The sequence below is a fragment of the Lissotriton helveticus genome, chromosome 7 (genome assembly GCF_964261635.1).
Source record: "Lissotriton helveticus chromosome 7, aLisHel1.1, whole genome shotgun sequence".
NCBI lineage: Eukaryota > Metazoa > Chordata > Amphibia > Caudata > Salamandridae > Lissotriton > Lissotriton helveticus.
Genome location: NC_136068.1, coordinates 916,060,525 through 916,080,578, shown reverse-complemented (window position 1 = coordinate 916,080,578; position 20,054 = coordinate 916,060,525). Strand labels below are relative to the sequence as shown.

Below are 20,054 nucleotides of genomic sequence, written 5' to 3'. Positions count from 1 at the left end.
GAACGCAGTGCAGCAGCCACAAATGCTCCGCTGCATGAGAAGGAGAGAGCAGGAGTGGACCATATTTACTGAAATATGGCACTCTCCTCCCCTCTCCCTAGCACTAGTGCAGAAATATGGTGCCGTGCGCCACAGACCCACACACCTTTGCACCATAGTGCAAGGGTGTCTCTGAAAGCCTAGAATAGGTTTTGTACTGAAACGGACCTCTTCCAGGGCCGGACTGGCTACCGGGCAGTTGTGTGTCCTGCCGAGCAGGGGGATAATTTCGTTGATGGGGACCTGCGTGTGCAAAACGAAATTCGTTTTGCCTTTTTTTATTTCAAAGCGCACGTACGTCCCCATCAATGAAATAAGCCCACACAACAGAGAAATCATCCCCCTGCTTGCAGGGCACACAACTGCCCAGAAGCCAGTCCGGCCCTGACCCCTTCCAGTGCAAAATACCATGCTTAGACTAACTTAAATCCTTCTCTCACTCGGTATGAACGTCGTACAGTGCAGCACACACACAAAGTAGGAAAAGAAAGGAGAAACATTTCCCCTTCATAGCACCTATTTGAAGTGGGCGCAATGTTGTCACACTAAACCCTGTCTCTTTTTTTAAGTAACACCAATCTCAACAGTATTATTTAGTCCGACATCCACTTGTCCCTTTAAAAAAATCTCATTAGATTACATCATAAGTGCTCCGTAGGCCATTCAGATACAGAATTGGTGACCTATTAGAACTTATTTTGTTAAAAAATTGAGTAATCTCTCACGGATCAAATAAAATTGAAAGGTTATGTTAATAATGAGCAACATAGAGAACATAACAGACAGTACACTCTGGGGCTTATTATGAATCTGTCGATCCATGGACTACCAGACTCGAGGGGGAGCGACAGTCTTCCAACTGCCCTGGGACCAACGCCACCACCAGGGATCAGAAATCCCTGGTGGTGGCGCAGAGGTATTGAAGCCACAATATACTTGGCGGGGCAGCTGCAGCCCGCTAAGCATATTATGAGTTTTCTCACCGCTTGTATTTTTGTCAACAATATTGTTTACTAGGATATTGTGTCATTGATCCTGGTCACGTGGTGAGTAACGAATTACTATTGTGGCCAAACTTCTCAGATGACCCAATGGACTAAGAGCTGTTAGTGATTTGGCTATATGTCAGTCCACCCAATTAGGGTAGACAGATATACAGCCCTTTTTTTATTGTCGGTCGCCTCTAGGCAAATCCTGGCAGTGAGGGAAAGTATAATAGAACTAATGCCCCCCTTGTCATGAGACATGACTCTCATGAAGAAGGGAGTGTTATATTTTTTATTTTCAAAAAGAAACCCTCTTATTTTTGTTTCTTTTTAAATAAAAAAATAAACTCTTTGGTGCAAGGCCGGGTCCATGTCGACGGAGCCCTACACTAAACTGTTAAATGCATTAACAGGAAACATTGTTACCGTAGTTTTTGCCACTGCTTTATAAATGACCGCAGGCTTGGCGGTAATTTTTAAAGCTGGTGGTATGTTATGAGTCTAGTGAGCGAGCAGTCCATCCACCAGGGCGACTGAGTAATTTACTCTGTCACTCTGGCAGACAAATGGCAACCTACTAGGAAATAAATCTAGTGACCAGGTACTCTCTTCTTGCAGGTGTGGTGATGCAGTGCAGTGTCACTTGGAAAAGAATGAGGTAGTGCAGTCGAAAGAACAGAGTCCTGACACAGCCTTCTTACATGGGGAGTCCTTCAGCTCAATCTGTCAATTTCAAACCAGGCCTGGACACCATCTTTGATCTTACTGAGCTATGTTTCAATATTTCATCAGTGAATTTCTTCCCTGAGTTGGCTCATTACTACATGTTATGGGTCCCTCGATCTCCACAGAGACTCATTTGAGAACTTGTGAAACATGTTTAATAAGTAAGCAATTACTTCCTGTTGTCCAGCTTTATGCTTAGCACCTACTTTGCCCTGCGATTCTCTGTCTCTTTTAAACAGGCTAGTATTAAAATATATATTACACAATTAAAGGATATTATGTAATGAATTATGTAGTTCACAAGTTTCCACAGCTAAACATTTAGGAATGCTTAGACAGAGGCACCCCCTGCCCAAATTTGCATCAAGCATTTGCCTAGCCATGAATCCACCTGAACAATGATCTGGATTATGAAACAGCTAGTATATGTTGGAGCATTTACACACAAGAGCATTATGAGATAGACACCACCATATATCATCATTATATCCAGGATCACTTTGAGGTCCTGCACAGCTGGATAAAGAAAATCGAGGTTATTGGCCAACCTCTCCTCTACAGCAAATGACTTCCCATGGCACATGGTTTATGTTCCTCAGATCTGGAATATTGACCCCACCCAGAAGTGCATGAATGCCATGGTGAAATTGGGCAGGGCATCCATTTTTTCCTAAGCCCTTGAGACAAAAGTATTCCCCCTCTTGCTGGTATTCCCAAATGTAAATTCAGCTGCTGTGTGAAAGAGTTGGGAGCATAAGAGAAACAGAGGTGAGCAATTAATTCGGCCATAAAGTATGGATCGCTTTAAGATTGTTTTAGTGATTCAAACCACGTATCACAGCCCATCATTCTCTGAACAGGTAGCCTTGGACTTAGGGCCTGATTTAGATATCAGCGGACGGGTTACTCCGTCACAACCATGATGGATATCCCGTATTAAATTTCCCCAGACGGGATATCCGCCCCCATTCTGACAGAGTAACCTGTCCACCTAAATCAGGCCCTTAGCCAAGTCATAAAACTGTGAGTCCACAGGGGCTGATTAGGAAAACTGTAATTCACTTTTGTAAGTGATTAGTATTGCACTGTTTCAAGTGGAGGTGCGTGTTGGTACACACCAATATACTTACCTTATCTTTCTCTAACACAAAGGCACGTATAACCCTACTAAGAGACTGACTGCATTGTAATTCAGCCACTATATAATGCATGCCAAGCCTTAACCCATGGCTTAATATGCAGGCCAAAAATTAATGTACTCATTGTGTGTGAGATTGCCATCTAAAGAAGGGTGGGTGCTGCAGAATGTGGAAGTCACTGTGCACTTTGAGTTGATATTACCTTATTGGAAAATTATTTTCAAAGATTAAAATTTCACTAATAGTATCAACCCTCCTTTCAGCAGCACCCCTCGAACCCGGTACTCCACCTCGCTTGGATTTCTAAAACCTAAGTGCTAGGAAGGAGAAGCCAGAAATGTTGTCACTGTGCTCACACCATCCTTCTCTACTTTCTTGCAATGACAGTGGGAAAACAAAGAAGCATATTTTGGATTTGGTGGGATGGTTGAGTGAGTCCAAATTATTAATAGGGTGCATGGCCCTGGTTGGTGAGTGTACTCTGATCACACAACCACTGAAACACTGCCTTAAGTACTAACTCGTAGATTAGCGCATGAGCAAAATACAACACAGAATTGCAAAGGTTCACCTGCTATACTATGTCTGTGTGCAGATGTTTCTAAAACATGAGGGAAGTTTTTGTTCCCCTGTGAAAATAGGTGCAGACACCATCGGGTGACTGGGTGCTCAGTACCGCTGCAATACTGAAAATACTGAAACGGTGGCCTTTGCCCGAGTATTTGTGTTTGGGAAAGAATAGTCCAAGCTGGCTTTGGAAAGAGACCAATGGAAGATGTAGTCTGTGACTTCTCAGGTGGTATAAAGGGGCTCCCTGAGGAAAGTGGGTTTGGTGCAATAGGAACCACCAAATATTATGTTCTGCTAAAGGATTGAGAGTTTTGTGTATATCACTCATGATAGTTGTTTTTTTTGTTGCAGTCTTGGGGTGGATCATGATAGGTGACATAGATAAATAAAGAGCAGGTAAATTGTTTGTTTTGGGGCCGTGAAAGAGGTGGGAGAGAGTAGTGTAGACACCATGTACATTTTATTGTGTCTATGTCCCCCCCACCATTTCTCTCATAACCCTGTGTGCTGACGCTCTATGATGCTACTTCAGGAAGGAGGAAGGGATGCAGTCTGCCCCAATAATTACTGATACCTTTGCTTTTAGGTTTTGCCTACAGCATGCATACCCTGTCAGCAATAGATATTGTTACAAAATTAAAAAGCTTAATAAAAACGGCCTTAGAGCCCAATCCATTACATACCAATACTTACCATTGATTGGCGTCCACTTCACTCTTGGTTCCCTGCTTCTTATTGGTCACACCTCCTTCTTCCTGCTTGCTACTCGCCCCCCCCTGCAGTCTTCTTCGGGCTTCTATTATGCCATGAAACATGGACCCAACACATCTTCTTAGTTGTGGCCAGTGTTCTCCTACTATGCTGGAGGTACTTTTGTTTAGTTTTGACCAAGCACTCTATAGGAGTGCATGGTGATCTTCCCACCCTCCACCTTTAACCCCCCACCAACTGTTTGAATCCACTACCCCTGTTCCCCCATCACCCCCTCCATTTTCACCCCAGCCCCCCCCCCCCCCCCGTTATCGGTTTTCACCCCTACACCCTATCCTCTTTCGCCCAATACCCGTGTCCTTTTTCACCCCCATCTCCATCTATTTTGTTTTCCCCGCTGTGGTGGTACTTAACTACCCCCTCCCCAGCTCTGTTTTTACACACACTGCACAGCAGCAGGATCTGCTGTGCAACATGTTTTAAAAGAAAAAAACGTGCTGTGAAATGGTCAATACTGGCTGCAACATACAATTTTTTCCCTTTTAACTTTAAGCCATGTTGCACAGCAGCCCCTACTGTGCAACATGTCGAAAAATAATTGCCATAACCAATAGATTTTGCAGTGGAGAAACCTTTTGGCTTTGCTTATGCTTATTTAACTATCTCTCTGGACAGTAAAACTCTGTTTCCTATTCTGATGATTTCAACTCTTATTTATTGGTAGCTTTTGTAACCGTCTCTACCGTTCCCTAACCTATTCCCTCTTTATTCTGCTTTCAATGAGGAGATTTAATTCTTCTTTAGCCTCATTGGGCACTACTCACCGCTTCATCATTTGCCTCTTTGCTGGCTTTCTTTTCAGATGTACTCTGCTAGCAGCTAAAATACCTACGTTCCAATGTATCTTTGTAATGGAGTTGCTAGTCTGGAGGATTTTTACTCTGCAGCTGCATTGTGCATTATTTTTGCTTTAGACTGAATGTGCATGAAGTTCATATTTCATATTTCTGATATTTCTGTTACTATTTTGATTGGACTGTCTGTGTCAATGATGAGCGTGCTTTCACTCGGGATAATTATAAAGGCATCCAGAGGCTGAATCTTTCATGTGCTTTGGTGCCAAGGTCGTCTTTAGGTTTGAAGCCTTTGTGAAACTCATTTCATATTTAGAACATGGGAGAGCTCACAAGTTGCCTAATTGTGGCCTGAAGTTGGTTGAACCATATCTGGCAGTAATTAAGCACTGTTGTGGTGAGAGGTGGACCCAGTAATCATAAGAATTGTTGGTCAATGACCAGCATCTCACTTCGAGCAACATTAAGGAAATGTGTACTTCCTTGATCTCGGACAGATCAGACCTCATGTAGGACTGAATGTTTGTGGGACTGAAGGAGCGAAAACTACTTAAGACAGAACTCCGAAATACCTAGGGCACCTAGAACATAGAGGAGTATGCTAATGATATGCAACCACAACGAGACAGAGAAAGGTTCCTATTTTCATTGTCAGGATGAGATATCAACTTTTTTAGTCGATAGGATCCTTCACTTGTGTTATGTTTCCTGTAAGCATTGCTGATGCTGTTATATCTGTCTGGAAAGTTCCTTTTACGAAAGCCATATTTTAAGAATTGATGCTTTACACACCACTTTATTAATCATATAACTCAATAGAATATATAGGCACCGTATTGGTGGTATTAGAATTGTCTATGTCGAGTGTGATGAGAAACATTGTCCCCATACAGAGGCTGCGGCCTAGATAATATAACATATTTAAAGATTTTGCTAACACCGGCTATTCAGCGATTCTCTTACTATATGATACGCAGTATGGTTGATAAATTGTAATTGTAGTTGTATTTATAAAGTACTTACTACCCCTGACGAGGCATTGTAGCATCCTACTTCGGAACTCAAAGGCTAAGTGGTGGATTAGTATAGGGAAATAGAAGTTGTTAATTTGAGCGGTGAACATGTGAGTCTGTTCGTTTGATTGAAAAGGTTAAAGGAGGGATAGAGGAGGGAAGAGTCTAGAGAGTGTTATTTTGGAGATCCTATTAGTTAGATGAAGTTTGGGATGAGTAAAGGAGGGATAGAAGAGGGAAGAGTCAAGAAGAATCTTAGGGAAATCATAGAAGTAGAATGAGGTTTGGGATTAGTCAGAGAGCAGCGATAGAGGATATATTGAGAGAGGTATAGGATGAAACATAGAGTAGTGGACTGGAGGGAGTTCAAATATATTTACCCTTTTTTTTCTACTTCAATCCTCTCTCTTTTTTTACCTCAATATCTTTTCACTGTGCTTCCACTTTCGCTTTCTTCTTTTCTCCACATCTTTCTACTTTCTCGCTTCACCTTTATTTCCTTGCCATGCCTTTCTCTCATTCTCTCTCCCACCCATCTCCTTCTTCTCTTCACCTCACCAGCTTCACTCCCTCTTTCTCAGTATCCTTCCTCTCTTTGCTACACCCTCCACTCTCTCACACACTCCTACCTATATCCCTCCAACACTCTCCTTCCAGATACCCTCTTTGAAACACAACCTCCTGTCTCTCCACCTCACCCTCTTCTGTCAGCCTACCTTCACTGCTGCTGCTTATGGGGTAATACATTTGTGTATGTAAAGGAAGCTTTTACTGGTTCCACTCAAGCGGTTGTGCTTGTGTGGGTGTGCGTAAATTGACTTTGTAATCCTGCTGCCCTGCACCTCTTCTCCACTGGCAGCTCACACATTTCAAACAGCAGCACCACCAAGGCCCGAATTACACAGTTTGTGTATGCAGAGGTTCTACAAAGACTTGGGGGGCCTGCACATTATAAAGATATTTGTGCGACTTTTTGAAGATGTACTGCTGTCCTCTAATTCAAATAACTGTAATATCAATGGAAAGAGCAATCAAAATTGGCAACTGGCCAAACGTCTAATGCAAGCCTGTTTCTTCCCTTACTTGCCCACTGTGTCAAGAGCACTTATTCAGAGGATTACGACTCAAAATGTTATTTGGTGGTTAGTTTTTCCACCAGTATTCCGTTTTCAGTCATTTGAGTAGAAAGTATTTTAAGGGGAACAATATGGAAATGTATACCTCATGTGAGTGTCTCTAGATGAGCAGTCTGTTCAAAATTACAACTGCTATGTTCCCTCCTTTACTGTTCTCCTCTAGTCCCTTCTATTTCATCATCCTCACCACCCATCACTCTCCTCTCTCTTATGTTTTACCACTCTCGTCTTAACACCCCTTCTCTGCCTAACACAATTTAGCATTTGCACTTAACGCTCCTCTTTGATTACCTGTGTTCCTCATCATCTTCATCCTTTGTCAGCTTCATCCATCACCTTCACACTTATCTACTCTTCCCTTCTCTCTGTACTCACAGTACTTTCTCAGATCAGATCTATCAATCACCCTATTTCCATCACCCATTTTGCTCTTCATTCTCCTGCTATATCCTTATTGATCCACCTCTAACACATCTTCATCACATTCTCTACTTTATGACACGCATCGCTCTCCTACTCCTCTATAATCAGTCTGTCATTTTTTCCTCTTCCCTTCTGCTCTCTACTTTCCTCTTCTTTTTTCCACCTCTTTCCTTACCATTCATGTTTGTAATCCTTGTTTTCCTTACAGTCAGCTTTTCTATCCTCACCCTCTCCTCTGATTAACTTCCATTACTCATCTCTGCACTATTCCCGTAAAAATGTCCTCTTGTCAAGAATCGAGAATGTTTGACTAAGGTCACTACCCTATAGAGTCACAGTTGTGGAAGCTGTGAACCTAGGTTTTCGATGCTTTCTGACGAAAGGACACCCCCACATCCAAAGCTACAAGTTAACTGATACCCCTAGAAGCTCAGAATGTGTATATTGATGGCAAGACATACACTGTTTTACTGTGTCTGCTGTCCTAATCTTTAGTCGAAAAAGAAAAAGCTGAATAGCAATATTTGAACCCTACAAATTGTAGGAAATTCTTGCCAGCAAGTACAATAGCCCACTATTTATCTTATTGGTTTAGGACAGAGGTGATACAGAAGACCTATAATCCATTTCTATCCATGTGACATAAAAAGAGAATTTATTCGAAGAGGCTAAATACACAGTTCCCTGCATCCCAAAGATTGATGTCTCCACCTTAAGGTCCTTCTAATTATGTTAGACTCCCCTAGCACCTCTGGAGATTGGGTGTAGGGAGTAGGAAGGACCGTGGCAGTACATGATGCCAGGGCTTCCACAGAATAGCTGCCAATACTGCTCTTTGTATAATAGGAACTTGCACTGCTCCTGCACATGCTGTATCTGGGTTGTGTTAGTGAAACTCGGAAACGTATTTTCAATTCAGAAAAGTCAATATGTGTAAATTACGAATAGGGGCACAGCAGGAAGAAACTAAAACCACACACTACTTGAATGTAAATTGATTATATGCACATTTTAAGTACTTTTCTTAGGATGGCAAAATCATTTCAGATTGTTTCTGCCTTATGCAAGGCCAACTGTAATTACCTAAAATGGAAGACCAATGCTGCAAGGTGTACTAAATTATGTGACATGAAAAGGCAACTTATGTGGCCTAATGTGGCATAGTTTGAATCAGTAGTCACCATTTTCTCATTTGCGTGAAAGGTACTTTCCATGGGTGTTACTGTGGATGTTCCCACGCAACACCCATGGAACCAGATACATTTCCAGATTTACAAGAAATCGTGAATCTGGAAATGTGTCTGAATGCTACGCCTCCCCAGGGGAGGTGTAGGGAGGCGCAACAAAGAGAAATGTATTAATTTCTCCTTGTTGATTTCCTCTTTCTATGCTAGCTGCATTCTGCAGCACACGTAGAACGAGGAAATAACCATTAATGATTGTGTACAGGAAGGTGTTCCTTCCTGCACATTAACAATCCTTTAAATAAATGATGTTTTTACAAGTTTTATGTGTGTAAATGCAGCACACATAGAAGTTGGAAAACGCCATTTCTGATTGTTTATGTGAAGGAAGGGACCCTGGACCGGACTGGGAACCAAAACCAGCCCTGGCAAAGTGCTCGGCCATCCCCCAATCCTCCTGGGGCGGGGTGGGTCTGGGGGGGGGGGGGGGGGGGGGGGGGGCGCTGAGCTCTTTGCCTGGGTCGGTTTTCGGCCGATTTTGTTACAGGGCCGATTTTGCAAACAGGCCCTGTAACAAAAACGATCCCCCATGCTTTCCTTTGTGGAGTGGGGTGCACTAACTTGTGAGTGACCCCAAACCCAGCACTTCAAGCTATCCCAAACCCCTCCTCCTGCCCTAAGCCATAAAAACTTGCCCCTCCTTAAAAGTACCCTGACCCCTGCCCTGAGCGCCTCCCTGTCCTGAGCCCTAAAAACTTGCCACCCGTCCCCCAAGCCCTAAATTACAATACCCCCTACCTGCCCCCCACCCTGAGCCATAAAATGGCCCATTCCTTAACTATTCCCCCACACCCAACCCTTAAAGCTACCCCAACCCCCTCCTCCCCCTAAAGCAACCCCAAGACCTGGCCCCAGCCCCACTTACCTGTCAGAGTTTGCTTCCTGTTTCGACACTCCTGTTCCTGTTTTGACTCTCGCCAATCCAAAACACTAGAACGCATTTGCCTTATCTGAGAATATGTGAGGTGAAGGCAAATGCGTTGTTCGGGCAAACGTGGTTAAGCTTGAGGGCTTTCTAGCTTCTGGAACTCGTGGCTCTGGCTGCTTAGTTCCGGATGTTTCCCCCTGCTTTATTACCAGGAAGAAACAGAGCCACAACTTCAGAGACTGAAGGCCCTGAGAGTAACCAAGAAAAAGGGCACCCTCTTCATGTTATGAAGATGTGTGGCCATATTTTATATGAAAAATGTTTGCTGGCCCAGGGAGGTCATATCTGCTCCTCCGAGAAATACAAGGCATTACATTCAAAGAAGAAGAGAAAGTAGGATGGAAACATAGCATAGACCAGTTCTTCTTAATCTTTTAACATCTACGGACCCATGGTAATCATTACTGGAATTGGGGACCCCTGCTGAGTCTTTAGTGGGTGCCAAGGACCCTGGCCTAAGTGGTCTTGATGATTTGAACAGCAAAACAATAAATAAAAAATACAGAAACAAGCAGTCAAGCAAATGCATAAATGATGAAGTATTTTATTTAATTCACAAACAGATATAAAAAAAAGTCTACATTTTATCAGGAAGGTTAAAGCTTATCTAAATTCATTGTTACCATTGTGCAACATGTATTCTGTTTGATGCACCTGAAGTATGCTTTTCTGACCTCCAGGATCCCCGGACATAGGTTAAGAACCATTGGCACAGATTGTACTTGCTCTTTTGCTCAAAAGAGACACATTAACTTATACAAAGCGAGACACATCCTGGGTGTCATTCATTTAGGGCGTTCCTGCTCCTCCACCCAATAATGGATACTATACCATCTGCGAGGGACAAGAATAGGGCAGGGTGACTTCTAGCAGGCTCTGTACCTACGCTCACCCTATAAGAGCTACTACAATAACACATGCTATGTCAGAAAATGAACTCCCACGTACTGGGGTAGGCAGTACTGGCCCCTATCACTCTTTTTAGCTTGTGAGGGAGAGAAAGGTGGTCTAAATACACCTAAGACAGACTACACTGACCCCTTGTTGTAAAGGAGATCAGTTCATGAAATGGAACTCCAGTAGTGCAGTAACACCCGGTTACGGAGTCCGTTTTCCATCTGAGAAATGTAAAAGCAGTAGCGGTCGGCAGTAGGTGTTTCTGTAGGTCGGTGACGTGGGCAGGGGGAGGGGCAGTGTGGGGGTAGTAATGTATGGATTACGGAGTTTTACAGGTAAGTAAACATTTAAATAAATAAAACGAATTTTGTTGCGTGCACTGCATCACATTTGGTTGCCAATGCTTGTTAACTGTTTCGGAAAACAGTGATTTTATTATGTATTGCAATTTAAAATCTCACTTCTGAAACCACGATACCGTTTATAAAATTTAAATCATGCCTGTGGAGGGGTAGTGTGCCTCCAAGGGCCTCCGACACTCCAGTTATCCTTTTCACTCCACTTCATCTGCAGTCTCTCCCTCTGTTAAGACACTTATGCCCTAGGCTTCTCTACATCTTTCAGAAATACTCCTTCTGAACCTCTTTCTCCCACAATTACACTGGCACTGGTGCGGCCACTGCTCTGCATGCCCTGAAGAGAGGCCAAGGACTGGATGTGCATGTAGTTGACATACCTCTATGACCCACTGACCTGACAGGCACTGTGAGACTCATGGTGCCTTTTTCTGCCTCTGCTTCAGAGCTATGACTATCCAGTAGTCGAAGTGGGCGGGTCAGCAGGGCACAGCGTGCCCCTACTTCTTTAATTTAAAAGATTCCGATCCCCTACTTTTTGTATTTTAAACATGGGTCCCAGGATGGCAGAAATAGCCAAGGCCTATAGATAAGGCTGGTCGTTCGTGGCCATTCAGGAATGGGCGGGTGGGAGAGAAAGAAAAGAACTCTGGGGCATATTATCAAGTACGGCGATAAAATGATCGCCGCTTTAGCGGCAGAAAACTGCCGCTAAAGTGGCGACAATGGGCTTATCGCTGCTTTAGTGGTCGTTTTCTGCCGCTAAAGCGGCGATAATTTAAACGCCCGTCCTTGATAATATGCCCCTATGTTGTTTCCTTCTTGCCCAGAGAATACAAGAGCAGTGTCCACTTCTGCTCTACCGCTGGCAGCTGCCACCCCCTCTCTTTCTTCCTCTTATTCCCTTTCTCTCTGTCTAGCTCCTCCTCACATACTGAAAACTGTGACTTCAAGAAACGATTCTCACCCTGTCTTTCCTCCTTCTATTTATTTGTTCCCCTGTGAAATGGATCCAAAAAAGAAAAACACTTTTGCTGAAAATGCCGTCTTTTTTGCCATTTTTCTATTCCAAAATGCAGCCTTTGGAATAAAAGGTCCATAAAAGTGAAAAATAAATAAATAACGAAATGAAGCAAGACAGAGTGGTCGTAAAGTGACCAGATTGATTTTGTTGACCGCCAAGCACATTAGCGCCACTTTACAGAGTTTACCAGTGAAGTGCTACTTTTGTTTTCTTGGCTTTCTTTGAACAGCATCATTTTCCCCAGGTGGGGAAGGGCACCAATCCTAGAGGTACTCCAATGCCTGATTAATGGGCGGATTGGAAAACAAAATGTGTACCGCGGCTCTGTGTTCATGGGTGTGGTCTTTTTAAACCACACTACTTACGGTTTGTAAGGTATAATCAGTGGACATTGAAATGGGTCCCTTCTGGGCCCTGTGGTCATGACCTTAACGTTTCAGGCAAAAGCCCTCACTGATTACTGAATAGTGAGTGTAAAAGCGTTAAGATAACCATGTTGTTCCTGCTTACATTTTACATGCTTTACCTAATCTTGCGTTCTCTAAGAGTGTTTGCTTTTCCCAGGATATTGTTACTATTTTTAGGCAGCATATTGCTCTGGTCTAATGCGTAATTTGAAATGAGTCAAATCCAGGTGTTTATAGCGGGGCACAATTGGGTTGTAGTTGAAGGCGGTGCAAGTTTCTGTCTGTGGGGAAGTATGATGTTCTGTTGGGGAGATGATGCAGCACTATGGCCAGAGCTGCCAAATTTGGAACTGGGTAATCCGGATCAGCCTTTATGACCAGTCCCCCAGACCACTCTCCTGAGGGAGCTAATTTCCATGCTAGACCTTAGAAGGCCTGCAAGAACTTGGAAGCCCTGGTGTCTGAGCACCTGCAGGTAGACACTAGTGGTGGTAAGTGTGGGTTAACCTTGAAGTACTGTCCACCACAATCCATACATGAAGAAGTAAACCATTTAAAATGTAAGCAGGGGTTGAATCGCTGACACAGAACACCTTAAAGGTGTTTTACAGCCATTGTTGAAGAATCAATCAATCAGGGGGCTTAAAGTGCGCTACTCACCTGTGAGGGTCTCAAGGCGCTGGGGGAGGGGGGTGCAGCTCGGGTTCAGCCAAAGATCCAGGTCTTGAGGCTTCTCCTGAAGGTGTGCAGAGTAGGGGAATGTCTGATGTTGAGTGGGAGCTCGTTCCAGGCTCTGGTTGCGATGTAGGAGAAGGCTCTTCCACCCGCTCTGGTTCTGCAGAAGCATGGGTTTTCTGCCAGGGCAAGGTCGGCAGAGCAAAGGTTCCTTTTGTCTACATAGAAGGAGACTCTTTCATTGAGATATTTTGGTCAGATGTTTGGAGGGATTTGTAGGTTACTCTCTTCTCAACGGGGAGCCAGTGGAGGTCTCACAGGAGTTAGGTGATGTGATCTTGTCATGGGATGTCAAGGAAGATTCTGGCCTTTGTGTTCTGGATGGTTTGGAGTTTGCGTGGCAGGGATTTGTTGATTCCGGTATAGAGGGTGTTTTCGTCCAGTCTGCTTGTTATAAGCACATGGGTGATGGTCTTTCTGGCTTCAGGGGAATGCACTTGAAGGTCTTGCAGAGGATGCGGAAGGTGTTGAAGCAGGTGGAGGTGACGGCGTTGATCTGTCGGGCCATGGTGAGGGAGGAGTTGAGTATGATGCTGAGGTTCCGGGTGGGGTCCAAGTGGGTGGGGGGTGCCAAGGGTGGAGGGCCACCAGGAGTTGTCCCACGCAGAGGGGGAGGGTCCGAGGACTAGGACTTTCATTCCTTCTTGGAAGCGGAGTCTGGTGATTTTTGGGTCCTTCGTGAGGGAGAGGATGAGCTGGGTGTCGTCGGCGTATGATACAATGCTGAGTCCATGCTGTCGGACGACGGCGGTGAGAGGGGCTATGTAGACGTTGAAGAGCGTGGGACTGAGCAATGATCCTTGTGGTATGCTGCAGTTGATGTCTGTGGGTTTGGAGAGGAAAGGAAGGAGTCTGTTTGTGTTCTGTGGGCGAAGAAGGAGCAGAGCCAGTTGAGGGCAGTTCCCTGTATTCCGGCGACGTGGAGTCTGGCTGCGAAAGTGCAGTGGGAGATGGTGTCCATCTTTTTACTAGAAGAGTAAACTACATGAATACAAAGCCCGATAGAAACATTTCAAAGTCTGTTTTTAATTACTGCCGGCAAAAGGTCTAGCTACGCCACTGTGAGAAATAGCCGTAATTTTAAAGAACTCCAAGCACATGCTTTGACTGCACCTTTTACAGGAAGGAGAACGAACGCAGACACTGAGGGAGAAACAGTGTCTGCGAAAGACCCGAAAGACAATTGAATGGGAAGACCTGCTTATCCTGACCTGAAAGCTGGGGAAACATTTTCTGTGGCGTCAGAGGGAGGAGGAGCATCCCCAAAACAGGCTGCACTTTCTTCGCCCAACATAAAAGAGATAGGGCGATGACTCGTGGGAGTCTGTGATGGGTACAGTACAGAGAAACACGAATGCAAGACCACTTCTGGTGGGTAAGGTGAGGTCCACACTAGGCATGGCCTCACTCTTTGAGAGATACAAACAGATTTATTATGAGAGCAAGAGAAACTTGGGGTGAGCATAGGAGGTACCTGCTCTGCCATAAGAGACCAGATAGAAGCTTCTGCTGTAGTTTGGAATGCAACATACCTACTTGTATTCATTTCTCCTGAGATTGAACAAAGTATTAAGTTTTGCATTGAAACTAGGAGCATAAAGCCTCTCTCTATAGGCTAAATAAAAGGCTTTATGGATAAAACAAATGGTGTGGGCAGTGAGCTTACAAAAAACATACAAAAGATACAGATATAATACCTATTTAAAGCCTATTTACCTAAATGAGCGAAGGTGTGTGTGCTTTGCTGCCCTCTTGTTTAGCCTCCATATAAATTAATAATTAATTTTATATTTTGTATATGATGTGAGCAGCATTTGTATTTCTTTGATATTTTGAAAGCAATGCACTTTTGAAGCATAATGCAAGTAATTGTATTTTGTTCAATATTGTGACGAAAGTGTTTTTAAAATAAAATAAATAACATAAAATAAAAAACATCGTAGAAAATAAACAAAATGATATACAATAAAATGCACAGCATAAAATTTGGTAATGGTTTAGGGATGGCACATCGGATATTTTACAAGTTGGGTTTTCAAATATGTGCCGTCATTCATTGCAGATGACATAATTCAGGTTTGAGGTGTGGAACATCTCTGTATTTTATTGCACATCTTTTTACATGACACAAAACATGGCGGTCATGCCAGCCAGCTGGAGCTTCAGGGATTTTAGAACATCAGAATAAAAAACAGAAGTGTGAAATAAAAATATACAATGAAAGCCACCATGAGAGCTATTAAACAATAGACAGATAGAAAGTCCCCTTTTATAGCTTTAATATGAAGAATGAATTTGCTTTTGAATTTTCTGCCTACTGTATGGGGCCAGGAGGTTTGTTTTTGCTAGGTTATTTCCATACATTTTACTTTTAAATGTAGATTTTCCTAGTGTTCATGACGGAAAGTCTTAATTTTATTAAAGACACGGAGGCGAGTATTATGCTTTCTAATCTTGCATTTAATTGCACAGCAGCCAAGATAAGCAACAACTACAGTTCCCAGAGGGCCAGAGAACAAACTGGGCCATGGGAATGAGAAAAAACGAGAGTACAGTATCCAATCACTGAAGACCTAACAGATAAAGACCCTAACTGACTGCGCAGCTTCCTCTTTTCGCTGTCGAGCAAGTCATATAATGTCATTAAATAAAGGAAAAATGAACAAAATTAAAGACAAAGCCAAAGTCCAGGAACATAAGTCTTGCATCAGAGGAATCCAAGGGAGAAGACCGAACAGGACACCAGAAGAAGGATCCAGAAGCACTGGAGTTGGAGGACGTGGAGGTGAGGACCTTAGAAGCCGAAGGGTAGATCTCCTAAGACGAAGCCGGTGGCAGGGCTGGATTCGCTGTCGGGAGGGAGAAACGAATGTTAGTAATGTTGCGGCGGGATAATACTCGCCTCCGTGTCTTTAATAAAATTAAGACTTTCCGTCATGAACACTAGGAAAATCTACATTTTATGGCAAGACCGGAGGCTCCTATTATGCTTGTTTAAAGCATATTAACAACATCAGAAGCCACAGTATGAACCGGTTTACAATAGAACATGCGAAAAATACTGTCATTGGACCAATCTGCTGATCTCAGAATGTCTTCCAATCGAGAGCCAGACCAAAAGGCTTTAGAAGCCATGGCTCCCCTGGCCGAATGAGCCCCGAAGACGGAGACATCAATCCCGGCAAGAGACATGACCCAACGGACCCAACGGGCAAGGGAAGGAGAGGAGACAGGGAGATGGGGTTTACGAAAGGAAATAAGGAGTTGAGAATGAGAGGGCGTTCTGAGATCAGCGGTCCTTTCCTCGTACACTTTTAAACATTGTCCAACACACAATTTGGGATGAGCAGGAAAATAAGGATAAAACACTGAATCCAAGTTAGTTTTAGTTCGTCTGCGTATTTGAAATAATACACCTGTAGGAGAAAATTGGCGAGCAGAAATATCTAGAGCCTTAACATCAGAAACTCTCTTAATGGAAATTAAACACAGTAACATGGTAAGTTTGGCAGATAACATTTTGAGTGAAAGAACAGAATTGTCAGGCCAATTTGTAAACAATGTAAGAACTACTGCAACATCCCATAAAGAAGTATACTTAGCCAACTGTGGTTTTGCACATCGAACTCCTTTCAATAGACGACAAATGAGAGGGTGAGCGCCAACCCGTTTACCATCAATTTGGGAGTGGTTAAGGGAAATAGCTGAACGATAGAGATTTACAGTGCGATCAGCCTTACCTGCGCTGGCCTCAGAAGCGAGGAAATTAATGATAAAATTCAGAGGGGCTGAAAAGGGATTGAGGTCCCTTTCCAAACACCAGCTTGCCCAAAGAGACCAGGCGGATTTGTAAGCCTTTGAGGTGCCAGGGGCCCAGGCCTGGCTGATAAAGAGCGAAGCCTCTTGTGAAATGAGGACGTTAGAAGAGGAAGGCCGGAAACTTTCCAGGCCGACAATGTTAGAGAGTTGTCGAGAATGAGACTGTGTTGTTCGCCTTGAGGATTGAGTAGAAGATCCTGGAAGGAGGGAAGAAGAACTGGGAAGTCCACTGCCATCTCGAGAAGAGACGGAAACCAAACCTGTGCCTGCCAGAAAGGAGCTACAAGAACCAGAGACGAAGACTGGCGGCGAATTTGAGAGAGAACCCTGTTGATCATCAGAAAAGGGGGGAAGGCATAATGCAGATGACGAGACCAATCCTGCAGGAAAGCGTCTGTCGCCAAAGCCATAGGGTCCAGACGCCAGCTGTAGAACTGGGGCAATTGGGAGTTGAGCCGGGATGCAAAAAGATCGATAGAGAAAGGGCCCCAAAGATGGGAGAGAGAAAGAAAGATGGATGGACAGAGCTTCCAATCGCTGGAATCTCGAAGAAACCTCGAGTGCCAATCCGCCACAGTGTTGAGATCCCCAGGAAGATACTCCGCTGACAAGGATAGGTGATGGGCGAGGCAGTATTCCCACAGACTTTTCGCTAAGTCCGCCAGAGGTTTGGACCTGGTTCCGCCAAGATGGTTGATATAGCGGACCGCAGAAACAGTGTCCATACGGAGGAGGATTGAACAGCGAATCCTGTTCTTTGAAAGGCTTTTGATCGCAAAGGAACCTGCAAGCATCTCTAAACAGTTGATGTGCAGCTTGGACTCCTCGGCGGACCATGAACCTCCAGTCGAGATTGGTCCACATCGGGCGCCCCAACCCGATAGGCTTGCATCGGATTCTAAGACAAGATCTGGGGCCGTGGCGAAGATAGTCCGACCGTTCCACGCATCTAAATGGTCTATCCACCATTGAAGCTCGGTGCGGGATTCGGGATCTAGGGCAACGAGATCCGAATAAGCGAGACCTTGTCTTAGGTGCTTTATTTTCAGACGCTGAAGAGCGCGATAATGATGAGGGCCGGGGAAAATGGCTTGAATGGAGGAGGAGAGGAGACCGACGATCCTCGCCAAGGACCGGAGAGATAAGAGAGAGGACCGAAGAACGGAAACAATCTCCGTTTTGATTTTGGAAACTTTGGAGAGGGGAAGGCGAAGGGACGCCGCTGCAGAGTCCACCAGAAAACCCAAGAATTCCATGTTCTGAGATGGGATGAGAGATGACTTGTCTGTGTTGATGAGGAAACCCAGGTCTGAAAGGAGAGATCGTGTCAAGAGCAGGTCTGAGAGAAGAGTCTGCTTGTCGGAGTTCATGAGAAGGATGTCGTCCAAGTAAATTATCAGCCTTATGCCAAGGGATCGAAGATAAGCGACCACTGGTTTTAAGAGTTTTGTGAAGCACCAAGGCGCGGATGATAAGCCAAAGGGAAGAGAGGTGAAACAGTAGTTGACACCTGCCCATTGGAATTGAAGAAACTTCCATTGGGAGTGATGAATAGGAACTGTGAGGTAAGCATCTTGAAGGTCCAAACGGACCATCCAATCGTTTGGGCGAAGGGTGTCTCGTAGATGTAAAATCGTTTCCATTTTGAAATGGCGATAAACCACAAACTGGTTGAACCACATCAGGTTGATGACAGTGCGGAGCTTCTTGTTTTTCTTTTGAACTAGAAAAATAGAGCTTAGAAAGCCGGAGGAGTCGAAGGTAAAAATTTGAACTGCTTGTTTTCGAAGAAGAACATCGATTTCGTTTGAAATCTGAGAGGCCATGAGAGAGGAGAAAACTAGGGGAGGAGGAAAGGAAGTTTGGACGGGAGGAGAGAGAAATTCGATTAGGTAGCCTTGGACGGTGTTTAAGACCCAAGGGTCCGAACTGAGAGCACACCATTTTGGAAGAAAAAGCTTTAAACGACCCCCCACAGGAGGGGAAAAAGAGAGGCTTACCTTGTTGCTTGGAGTTGTTGTGACGATAGTTTCCTTGACCTCTGCCTCTGTAGCCACGGCCACGTTGGGGATAAAATTGTGGCTTGTAGTCCTGGTTGTTATTGGACGACCCTCTGGAGCCTTGATTGTAGGGACGGCCGGAAGAGCGGCCCCTGCCTCTGCCGGCCCGTCCAAAAACCCGAGGGGCAAAAACCTTTTTTACGGTTTGTTGGGCTTTATCCAAAGAAGCAAAAGTGGAGACAAATCTGCTGAGCTCACGAACCAAATTTTCTCCGAACAGGAGACCATTAGCCTTGGGGCCTGGATCCATTGGGGCGAGATTTGAGAGTTTCGGATCCAATTTGATAAGGAGACCTTTGCAGCGCTCATGAGTAATTGCAGAATTTGCATTCCCTAGGAGACAAAAGGCGCGTTGAGCCCACATGGAGACCTCTTCAGCGGAGAGTTCCGAACCCTCTAAACGGGCGGCTTCAGCCAAATCAAAGATACGGGCGAGAGGGCCCACAACGTCTAGCAACTTGTCCTGACAAGTGGACCAAGCTTTGTCGACCCCTCTGCGGGGGTCCTTGCCGAATTTGGAAAAGAAGGTAAGAAGAGGTTGATCAATGGAAGGAACTAAAGTGATTTTGTCGGGAAGAGCTGGTTTGGGACACTCAGATTTGAGCCTGGATCTCACTGCGGACTCCAGAGGGAGACGCAATCTGGCTGTGATATATTCTCCGACATGATGGGAAGGAAGCCATTCCGTAGAATTTGGGTGACGGATAGTAGAGGGGTCAAACATGGGAAAACCCTCAGAGTCAAAGACTGGCTCAAAAGAAAACGAATCTAATTTAACAGATTTGGAAGGGGGGGTAGAAGGGTCAACAGTGTCAAACATGTCAAATAATTTGTCAGCTTCATCCATGTTACCATCATCATCATTATCAGTGTCCAATATGGTGGAAATTACTAACTTTCTCCTAGGAGACTCTGCGTGTTTATCTTTTTATTTTCGTTTGCCCTCGGAACCAACAAACCCCTCCTTAATAGGAGGCCTGGGAGGCA

General features: G+C 44.4%; 1 protein-coding gene across 1 annotated transcript; it reads right to left on the bottom strand.

Annotated features, from left to right (window-relative positions):
• Positions 1 to 3,983: 3,983 nt before the first annotated feature.
• LOC144769325 (uncharacterized) lies at positions 3,984 to 19,791 on the bottom strand. Its single transcript, XM_078653395.1, has 2 exons — positions 19,008 to 19,791; positions 3,984 to 4,069 (listed from the first exon to the last, which is right to left on the bottom strand). Exons 1-2 carry the CDS (start codon positions 19,789 to 19,791, stop codon positions 3,984 to 3,986), a joined length of 870 nt encoding a protein of 289 aa, XP_078509521.1.
• Between the last annotated feature and the right edge of the window lie 263 nt (positions 19,792 to 20,054).

What these genes read in the sequence shown, in the direction of transcription:
- LOC144769325 (XM_078653395.1), bottom strand. Translation starts at nt 19,791, where the DNA reads ATGTTTGACCCCTCTACTATCCGTCACCCAAATTCTACGGAATGGCTT. An exon ending in CAACAACTCCAAGCAACAAG is followed by an intron (nt 4,070 to 19,007) that starts GTAAGCCTCTCT and finishes TATTGCTGACAG; the next exon opens with GGTATGCATGCTGTAGGCAA.